General features: G+C 45.3%; 1 protein-coding gene across 1 annotated transcript; it reads left to right on the top strand.

Annotated features, from left to right (window-relative positions):
• Positions 1 to 1,827: 1,827 nt before the first annotated feature.
• YOD1 (YOD1 deubiquitinase) lies at positions 1,828 to 8,946 on the top strand. The gene is made up of 2 exons (XM_075529619.1): positions 1,828 to 2,275; positions 3,409 to 8,946. Exons 1-2 carry the CDS (start codon positions 1,933 to 1,935, stop codon positions 4,110 to 4,112), a joined length of 1,047 nt encoding a protein of 348 aa, XP_075385734.1. The 5' UTR covers positions 1,828 to 1,932; the 3' UTR covers positions 4,113 to 8,946.
• The last annotated feature ends 2,040 nt before the right edge of the window (positions 8,947 to 10,986 follow it).

Raw genomic sequence — 10,986 nt, 5'->3', positions numbered from 1 at the left:
GGGGAAAGTGTGAAAGACGCAAACGTTTCTTGTAACTTATTCAGCGGTGCAGGCTTTTGCAAATGACAGGACGTGGCTAATTCCAACAGAGTGTCGTTGCCAATACTGTTAGCTGCCGCAGGTTCCGGCGACACTTGATTTTATTGATAAGCCCGCCCTAGGCATGGTGAGATTTGCAGCTGTAGGTCAGGGAAAAGAGAAGAGTGAGACTTGATTTCTTGGAAAAGAGATCATTTGGGGGTGGTTTTACTCTTCCTCCACCTGGAAACGAGGAGGCCTGGCGGCGTCATAGTTATTCGTTGGACTGACAACCGTGAGGTCGGCGGTTGGAAACCACCACCAAGCCACAGGAGAAAGGCGGGGCTTTCTACTCCTGCAAAGTTACGGTCTCAGAAGCCCACCCCGACCATTCTAACTCTGCTCCATGGGAGCACTATGCGTCGGAATGGACTCGCTGGCAGTGAATTTTCACCTAGAAATTAAGTCATCCTTCAAAATCGTGCCACCTATCAGAGTACCATCAGCCCAGCATTAACCTAAACATAATGTGTGTAATTAGCCTCACTCTTGCCACGTTTGCCTTGCTCTTCCCGTCCCCCTCCGGCTCTCCACCTCCCCACGTGGAATTTTTATAGTTCTCTGTAGTGCTCAAAGACATAATATATATTGTGTGTGACCAGCCGGACAATTCTGGCTGGAGCGGGAGAGAAGACGTCAAAGAAGTGTGCTTGTGTATGCATCATAAATGTTATCGCAACTGTCTCGTCTGTTAGGGTCAGCATTTACATCTGGTGATGAGCTTGTGACTGAAGTAAAGGAAAGCACCTGGGGAAATGGGAATGTCAAGGAAATAAACTTTATATGTTCGGTTCACAAGTGGGATTCCTGCCTGGCTGCCATATTCCCCACGGATTTTACTTTCTAATAAGACGTCCATTTTTGTCTAACTTGGAGTTAAAGAATCTGGCTCTGCTGCTCCAGGCACGAAGTCTTTACGAGGGGGTCATATGAGCTCAAATAGCGTGCCCTCTTCGAGGCTTTTTCCCAGTGTGCGTCTACCGGCCTTTCCTGTATGTGGATGAGAGTCTGTTTAACCATTCCGCGTGTATCGAGCACTTTTATTTCTTAGGAACGTCCCAGGCCTTAAGAGATACAAAGTTGTAAAACAAAAATCCCATAATCTAGCATTTTCGGGTTCCTTTGAATTCATTGGGTATGTGCCCCCCGAGACTTCACCCCCTCCACCTACTTCAGGAGTACTGAAGGCAGGTAAAGGAATTCTTATTGCTTTGCCCAAGGTACTGAAGGCTGATGGGATCCTCTCAGTCCTCCTCCTCCTTCCACCACCTGGATGTAGCAAGTGCCCGCCGCCCAGTTGCTGACCTCATACTGTGCTTTCTGATGTGGCACATGCACGTTTTCAAGCCCCACAGAGAGGGAGAGGTCAGTTGTCCGGCCCTCCCTCCATCTCAGTGAGTCAATGTTTGGTGCAGCCACACTGGTCACGAGCATCTGTTTGTTTTTTTTGTTTTTTTGACAGCTCCTTTGACTGTCGGGCCATTCTTGGCATTCCTTTGCGCTCTGAACGATGACTGTTTCTCTCGCTGTGGCTTGGGTGTAGTTTGGATGCCCGATTTAATAATTTCCGACATCGCTGAGTGCAAGGTTACATTCCAATTGATTTGATTCAGGACCTCCTCTCCGCCCTCTTCCCCTGAGCATATATGGTGCCGACGCGGAGGGCATCTCACTCGCAGAGTAGGTGGCAAGATCTTGAGAAACTCGGATGCGGCTTCACCCTGTGGCTCTTGAGAATCGGTGGTGGTGGTCAGGGGGAAACGGTCACTTTAAGGGAACCCCGTTCTAGCCCAGCGCGGGGAGGGCCCGAAGCCGCCCGCTAGTATCGCGAGGATTGTGATTACAAACTTCGCGATGTTCGGCCCGGCGAAGGGTGGCCATTTTGGAGTCCGTCCGGCGGCGGGTTGCCCCGGCGGCGACTCCCAACTAGCATCCGGGACCAAAGGTGGCCCCGCAGGTGCCGGGCCTGTGGGCGGCCGGGCAGACACGATGTGGCGGCTCCGCTGCAAGGCCAAGGATGGCACTCATGTCTTGCAGGGGTTGTCCAGCCGGACCCGCGTGCGCGAGCTCCAGGGCCAAATCGCCGCCATCACCGGGATCGCCCCCGGCGGACAGCGGATCCTCGTCGGCTACCCTCCGGAGTGCCTGGACCTTAGCAACGGGGATACCGTTCTGGAAGACCTGCCCGTCCAATCAGGTGAGAGGGGCCGGGGCGGCCGCGGGGACGGTGAAAGACCGCGCCCGGCAGGTGACTGGGGGCCTGGAGGGCCCGCGGAGAATGGAGCGGAGAGCAGGCGTGCCAGCCGAGGCCGGGGCTGGTGTTCAACGGGAACCTCGTCTTTACAAACGGCTCAAAGGGACCGGGAGGGCACAGCCCCTGGCAGAAGCCCAGAGCCGTAGAGCCCTCCCTGCCCACCCCGTTCTCCTCTTGGGCCCACGGGCATCAGCTCGCCTCCCCGTTGTTTCCCTCGGTGTTGACCACACTGTAGGAAAGGCGGAGCGCTCCGTGGCCCTACGGTCTTTGGACCGTAGGGCCGAAGGGCTCAGTCCGTGGACCCTGCTTTCCTGGCTGCTTTTTGCAATTACCTTCATATACGCTTAGTTGTGTAGGTGGGTGCATGTTTAGAGTTAGCTTTTAAGTATCCAGTGAAGGACCTTTCAAGTTCAAGCCAGCATTCAAACCTGATTAGCAACTTTGGGAATGACACGCTTTGAGCTGTCAACGCCAAAGACTTGGTAAACACGGGAGTTGGCGTGTTTACGTTTATTTTTTTTTTAAGGTAGAGAACCCCCTGGTGGCCTGTTCTAAGCTGAACACTTTCTGGCAGGTTTGGGCTTTTTTAGATGCAGGCTTGTGCTTTTGAAATGTATCGTTTGCTGTGTAAACAGGCAAACCCCGAGACTGCCATTGAGTGGGTTGCGACTCATAGTGACCCTCTAGGACAGGGTAGAACTGCCCCCCTAACTCTCGGGGACCAGAGAGCCGCATCTTCCTCCTGAGGAGTGATAGTGGCGGTTTCCGACTGCCAGTCTCGCAGTTAATTGCCTAGCCCACTACAGGGCTCTGCAGTATGTCTGTCATTCAGTGCCTTCACCAAATTGGAAGCAACTGGAAGTGAGTTGCTATTTGCTTGATTTTCGCGTTTATGAGATTTCAGAGAACCACCACAACAAGAAGTGTCACTGGTCACTTAACAGCTCTCTATTCGCCTTCCCAACCTCAGCGGATACTTCTATTCCTTCTGTTTGTGATTTACAGACTTGTAGGAATTCCAGGTGCATTTTCTCTGCACTTAAGGATGTCTTCCTTTTTTTTCTTTCTTTAAACAGGAGACATGCTGATCGTTGAAGAAGACCAAAGTAGGCACAGATCTTCACCTGCATTTGCAAAACCCGGTGCTCCCAGTTATTACAGGGAAATGTTGCCCATGCTCACCAGAACTGCAGTCCCCGCAGACAACTCTTGCCTCTTTACCAGTGTGTATTATGTCGTTGAAGGAGGAGTCTTGAATCCAGCCTGTGCCCCTGAGATGAGACGCTTCATAGCACAGATTGTAGCCAGTGACCCCGAGTTCTACAGTGAGGCGATCCTTGGAAAGACAAACGAAGAGTACTGTGACTGGATCCAAAGGGATGATACTTGGGGAGGAGCTATCGAGATATCAATTTTGTCCAAGTATTATCAATGTGAGATCTGTGTCGTGGACACACAGACAGTAAGAATCGATCGTTTCGGGGAAGATGCTGGATATACCAAAAGAGTCCTGCTGATTTATGATGGCATCCACTATGATCCACTGCAGCGGAACTTCCCTGACCCGGACACCCCCCCGCTGACCATTTTCTCTTCCAATGATGATATTGTTCTCGTGCAAGCACTGGAATTGGCAGATGAGGCAAGGAAAAAGAGACTGTTTACTGATGTGAACCGCTTCACCCTGAGATGTATGGTGTGTCAGAAGGGATTGACCGGACAAGCAGAAGCAAGGGACCACGCCAAGGAGACGGGCCATACCAACTTTGGAGAAGTGTGACCGATGCTTGGCAAGGGCTGAAGCCTACTACCTCACAGATCCAGAAGGTTCTGGGTATTCCAATAAGCTAAGCATAACCCTAAAGAACAAAAGGACACCGTGCTTGAAACCACCATTTTAACTTAAAACCACCAAGGCACTGAAATTCCTTGTTAAGATTAAAATTAGTGTGCAAGTTTACAGATGTGTGTCTACAGTGGTGATACCCTCTTCCTGCTGCGGTGACAGAATGGGTGGCGCTTGCGCCCTAGCAGCACTACCCTGAAGATTGAAGTTTAGTATTATAGCCGAGCCCCCCACAGCATTAACTTGTAGAAGAAAATGACGCCGCCTGCTGGTAATGCAGAAGGCTTCACGCGAGGCCACTGGACTTGGACCCCCGCGGTGTCACCAGTAATTGAATCCTTTTAATAACTGAGTTGTTAGTTTCTAAATTATGAATTGATTGCTCAAACGAAGATAACTCAGAGTTGGCCAAGCTGATTTTATATTACAATTTGGTAGACTTTATAAATGTGTAGTTTCCCTACTCCAAGTACATATCAAGCAATTTTTACTGAGATGGATCTATTTCTTAAGAATATGACCTAAAAACAGGAACTGAGAGTACCCTGTTTAGGATTTCTCGTGTATAAAAGTCGAATGTATGAGGGAAAAGGTGCCTGAAGCAGTTGACAGAAGCTTTAAGAGAGCGCTGGGCCTCATGTTTTAATGCACTTCGTGGTTTGGTCTTTGTTACGCTGGATGGCATTTTCCAGTTAAGCAGGGTACCGCGTCTTCCAAATCCTGGGGTTAAAAAAAAGGATGCATATCTTAATTACTAATGCTGTGATTTCATGTTTGTACTTGAGAATATTTTGCTTACCTGAGCAGTATTTGTTTTCTGTTAGCCTGACCCTTCCACGAATGCTCTTGACTGGTTTCACATTTCTGCACATTGGCTTAGCAGGAGTCACTTACTTTGCCTTTGGGAGAGTGTCAAGTCATTGGGATGATCATGTTGAATGAATTCCTTTTGCTTCCAGTCTATGGAAGTTTGAAAATCCTTGCCTTACTCTGCTTTCTCAGAATCCTGCTGCTGCTTAGTATTCCGTGTGCTGCCCTCTGCTTGCTGGGCTGGTCCGCAGGGTGGTCACCCTCTGCCACTGAGCTTCACCACGAGCTTCCAATCGTTTTCTACCTCTTTTCCTAGTGCTTTGTAAGATCAGGGATGCGAAATTTAGAACTGTCGTGTACTTCTCGCCCGATGTGAAGAGGGTTAATGTGAAATTTTGTTAGCTTGGGCTTGGTTGGTTTTTTGTTTTGTTTTAAGTATCTCGCTCGGAAAACTCATGGTATACTTTAAAGCACTTATCTCTTTCAGTGTATCTTCTCAGCAGATGTTTCAAAAGTAAGGCTACGTTCTTTCACTTGAAGGTGGCCCTGTGAAATTAAGTAACCTGTACACCATTTGAGGGGAAATGACCTGTAAGGAACAATTCACAATGTATGCTTGAAGCCACCAGATGACAAGTACCTGTCTAGCTGGGTTAGGCCTTTTCTGAAGTTACAATGGCCAGGGCAACTTAAAAATGTTCCCTTTTCAGTTTTACTGAGCCTTAAAAACCCTTGAGCTTAAAATGCTCGCTGTTTGGCAATCATGTAGGAGGGGTTTCAAAAAGTTCGGGGGGAAATGGAATGAAAAACATAATGGAATTTTCCCACAAATTACTTGAAAGCGCCCCCTTGGACAAATGATCATGATTGAAAGTCCCTTCACACCTGTCTGTCATCTGGTCTAGATATGTTGTACATCTTTTATTTCTTGTAGAAAATATTTAAAACTGTAAACTTAAGACTGTATCACTGGATAACAGTCATCAAATTAAGCTTTATACATCATTCAGAAAACTTGCTTTCCTTTCTTAGTACTTCAGGAGCCAAAGTTGACGTTTGCTTACTGAAATTTTAGATCTAAAAGTTTACTCATGCAACAAATATTTATTGAGTAATTTATAATATGCAGGTATGTGTTGGTGTGGTTCTTAACATCCATTTCTGTCACTTTAATATTGACTCTGTTTTATTTATAGTGTTTTAATTTAACAAATGGAAAGAAATAGGATACTGATGTTTTACACAATTAAACCTTTCCATATGAAGTGGGGTTTTTTTGTTTACATATTTAAGCTCAATACTTTAGTTACAAGTGTCAAATATTTATTCACAGGATTTTGTTTTACGGGGCTTTCCCTGTTTTATAGCTTTTCTGTTACCAAATTGGACACTGATTGATACTCAGGCAAATTGGTGTCCATAAAGTCTTTACGAACTGATCATCTGAAATTCAGCACCGGTAGTTTGGTGTTCTTATCATGGGATATTCAAAATGAGGCACTGTTCATAGACCAATTGATTTAGTTATTGAGAATTAAGAATGTAAATGTTCATTCTAAATTCAAACTGGTGCCCCTTGTATAAAGAATTCTTTTTTACTTTGTTTATTAGACTTGTCTGGAAATTAATTAATTGGGAGTGATACTAATCCCGTGAAATTTGAAAATCTCTCTGGATTGAGTACTTGCTGCAGGATGAAAAGTAGTTCTCGAATTTGCTCTTGGATAGAAGGGGACCTTTCTTCCCTGTCAGTGGATTTTAGACTAGCGTACACAAATCTTTTAGTACATATGAACAGTTTACATTAATGACAATGCATGAAGACTGCCTTCCCAGCTCCCTCTTCCTTGATCACCTTTGGATCTAAAGATTGGGGGGGGTGCCATATTTCTGATGCCTCAAGTCTGTTTTGGCTTCCCTTCACGGTCACGGTGATTTCTCGATGACTCCCAGAGTGAGAACTGGCAGCTCAGGGGGTGGTAGCCCTGCAAGGGAGACTGCTGGAGCTTGCTGGTGAGAGTGGCTGTGGTCCTGCCACGCGATCCTTCCCAGAAGTCTCAGCGGAATCATTAGGAACGGATAGCTTTGCTTCTCTTCCTCGATGTTGCCCCCAAGTGCCCGGCCCTAAATGCTTAGCTAGCTTGCTCTTCTATCCTGTGTGTGGATTGAAACATGGTTAGAATAGGTTCTTCTCGCTAATATAGTTTTCTGTGTCTTTTTGAAGAAGAAAACCATTTGCGGTGTATGCAATATTAAGTAACAGTGATATTTTTTTCCTTACAAATCAGGTGGCCTTCCGAAACTTTTCCCGTGTAATTAAAATAATCATGTTCTTTCCTATATTGAGACACAAATTTGTTATTCTTTGCAGCACTTTTCAAAAAGGCTGCAAAAGTTTACATGCTTGCCTTCTCCAGGGATTCGTGGAGGACACTGAAATCAAACTGGCGAGCTGCTGCAAATTAAGCCCTTCATCCTCGCTTGTCCCCGTGTACATTGTTCCCAGTGGCGCAGCATTCGGGTACCGTGATGACTCCCATTTCAGTAATTGTAGGCGCATGCTCGGCCCTGGCATTCAAAATGGTACTGTAATATGACTGTCTTCCTTCAGGGTACAGTACAGTATTTGAATTTGTTATTGTAGCACAAATACAACCCTCACAACTTCTAGAAGAGTAAATTCTTCACGTGGCATTTACTTCAAAGCAAGCTAGCTTTAAGGGGACCAGCTTTTTAGTCTGAGGTCTTGAAGGCGACAGGTACAGGTGACATCATTTGTTGATTTGAGAATAAGCTAGTTTATTACCTGTAAGGAAGCCTTCATATTAACATACATACTTCACATTTCATCCAACTCACAAAGAATGGAAAACTTTTCTGAAGTGTTCAATTTTTTCCCTTCTCCAAAAATCAGCTAAGATTTTGGTTACAGTGTTGTGAACATTTGATTTAGGAAAAAAGATACAACACTGGTAAGTAAATATTTAGCGTGCTGATTTGAGTCTGAATTCAAAGTCTTTAGAGGAGGTTGGAGAACACTCCCAGGATATATTTGGGGCAGAGGGTGGGAAGTGCAGGAGGGTGAAGTATCATGGAAGGAAAAATTGGTCATGAATTAAGTTTTTGAGGAAAAATTTCAAGCAATGCCTGTGTGTCATCTCAACTTTCTCCCCATTTCTTGGCCGAAAATGTAGCAGGGCTATTAAGTGGAAAAGTCTTGTTACTAAAAGTAGAAGACCATGAGTATTAGGCATTTTGCTATTGTGTCTTTTTATATTTACATTTTTTAAAAATTAAAAACATAAGTCTAGGGGCTTAGGGATAGTTACGATTGGATTAAGTAGGGTAAATAGACAAGGTGGACTTCAGAAAGGTTAGATTCTGTCAGGAGGATGTGCGCTGCCTCTATAACTGGCATAGGATAGGTAGATGTAGCCTGCAGTTGGTTAGGCACCAGGGGGCCCCATGGTCAGCTCACCAGTTTACCTTGGTGCTATAATGGACTTGAGCTGGTCACAGCCTGAGGGGATGTCGTTCTTTAAAAATATGAGTTCAACTTCAGATACATAGTAGAGTACACTTTGTGAAAGCGCAGAGAAGGCCATTGGTCTGTATTCTGTGTAAGTGCTGTAGATGCAAACAGTTCCTGGAGCAAGAAGGGAACCACAGTGAAAGTGGACCAGAACTTGTAACAATTACTGGGGAGAACAAATCAGGCCAGTATTCTTGGGCCTGGGATTTTGTGTGTGAGCTTCCTTCATGAAGAGGGACAGGATTTTTTGAAGAATGCTCGTCTGCCAATTTGCAGCCCTGCTGCCACCTGGGAGAAGTCAAGTGTCCTCTTGTACCATTCTATGAGTTTGCCATTGTCATTAATACATTGATTTTATTTATGAGGTGTGTGGTTTTAAACTTCTAAATGCTGTACGAAGTGATTTGTTTTGATGGAATAAACGAAGTGAAAATGTTTGTCATTTGTGCATATGTGGGAATGAGGGCGGAGGGCTGCTGCGCTTAAGTCAACATATTTAATAACCCACAGCTTTGACTTGTTTACCAGATTCGGCCACATTAAGCCACAAAAAAACATGCCTACTACTACGGGTGGAAATCCTACTCAAATCTCACTCCAACCCACACTCATGCGATCCAATCAGTTCTGACTGTAGGGCGGTGGAGGATTGCCCTAATGGGTTTTACAGGTTGTAAGTGTTTGTGTTTTGCCCTGCGGTGTGGCTTGTGGTTTTGAAGGACCATCCTTGCAGTTCCCAGCCCGCAAGTAACCCAATCCAGAAGCTGAAGTGCTTCCCCTTCCTGCCAGCAGAGGGCCTGTGACGTTCTTGGCAGTGACTAGATTTCCCCCTGCGGAATCCACTCTTGAGAGGTGTAATGCAATGTGTTTTGTTGACTCGTCAAAGCTAAGGATTCCCTTTCATTTGTAATCATCTGGTGCCTGTTTGGAATTAGATCTGTTTGAAAACTAACATCTCCAGAAGAATTTTATGTTTGACAGTGCCAACATTTAAATACTGCAAAGCAATATTGGGATTATTTAAAACAGCCAGAATTTGAGATCTCTATAAACAAAATCATTTATCCTTCTCAATAGGAAAAAAATTCACAGGAATTCAATGTCAAATCAAGGAAAGGAAAGGAACTATTGTATTGCTCTTAAAGTCAACAAAATCCAACATGCCAAGCCAAACGACATATCTAATGAGTCTTTTAGGCTGTATGGTGGTAGCTATTGAACAACTTTAGCTCTAAACAGTACTTCTCAAAGTGGAGTGATGCTGTTGCCTGAACTCACTGCCATCCAGTCTACCCAGACTCATAGCGACCCTGTAAGACCAGGTAGATCTGCCCCTGTGGGTTTCTGAGATTTGGCTAGCGTAGGAAGCCCTGGACTTGTTAAAATGCTGATTCTCAAGAAAGTCAGAAATTGATGAGGTGCAATGTGCTGTTTGGTAGGTGATGTGATGCCCTTAGAGAATGACTGCTGAGAATGATGAATGAATCAGGGTCAACTAGGACGTGTGCTGGCCTGTAATCAGTTCTGTGTCCTGGAGAGAACTGATAGACATGCAATTCAGTTTCACCTGATCCTTTAAAAAGCCCCAGGAGTGCAACAGTAAAAAGCAATCGGCTGCTAACTGGAAGGGCAGAAGTCTGAATCCACTCAGAGACACCACCTGGTTGGGGTGCCTTACTCAGTAAAGATCCCAATCCCAGCCTGAACAACCATCCTGTGAGGTAATTCTAGGTCACTCGGGTAGTTCTTGAGTAGACCACCATCTAGAAAGAACCTAACAATGTTAAAACAGTCACTAAATTGACCTGTCGCATAAATCCAGAGAATAGAGTTCAGGTTAAGAGACTGGAAGGAAAGACGAAGATTACGTGCTCAAAGGTGAAGCCCTTCCCTTCTAACAGCGATTACATGACTCCAGGCTGAGGAGAAGCCTGGTTTTACCAAAGTTTATTTGCAAAGTCCTAGCAATAATACTTGAATGAAATCTGCAAGCCAACAAGACCCTATGACTTGGGCTGCAGAAATCACAAGATGAATGTTTTTTTTCCTACATTAAAGTTGGTTCATGTACCTTACTTTTATGCCATTGAGAGTTTGAATGCTGTTTCGCACATAAAATGGTGAAAAAGCAAAGGTCTGAAAACTACCAGGATAGCCAAGGAGCAAGATACTCAGCTGGCAAAGCGCTCTCCGGTTGGCATAATGGCCAAATTAAGAACTTGGGAGGTGATACATGAAAGAGGAATTGGGTGATTCTCAGAGGCGGGAAAAGAAAAGAGCTCAGACCCATAAGCGAGTGAATACTGAAAAATATCATGGACCATAAAACCCTAAAAGAAAAGATCCTTTGGTTACAAAGCTAGAGGACTGTGTTGTAGGTCCTGCTCTGTCCTTTTGAGAAATAGAGCCAGAAGTTGTGGGGCTCGTTAACATTTGAACTACGCCCTCCAAAAATAGGTGTTGGAG

Source organism: Tenrec ecaudatus, chromosome 1 (assembly GCF_050624435.1).
Source record: "Tenrec ecaudatus isolate mTenEca1 chromosome 1, mTenEca1.hap1, whole genome shotgun sequence".
Taxonomy (NCBI): Eukaryota; Metazoa; Chordata; class Mammalia; order Afrosoricida; family Tenrecidae; genus Tenrec; species Tenrec ecaudatus.
This window is presented reverse-complemented; position numbering and strand designations above follow the sequence as displayed.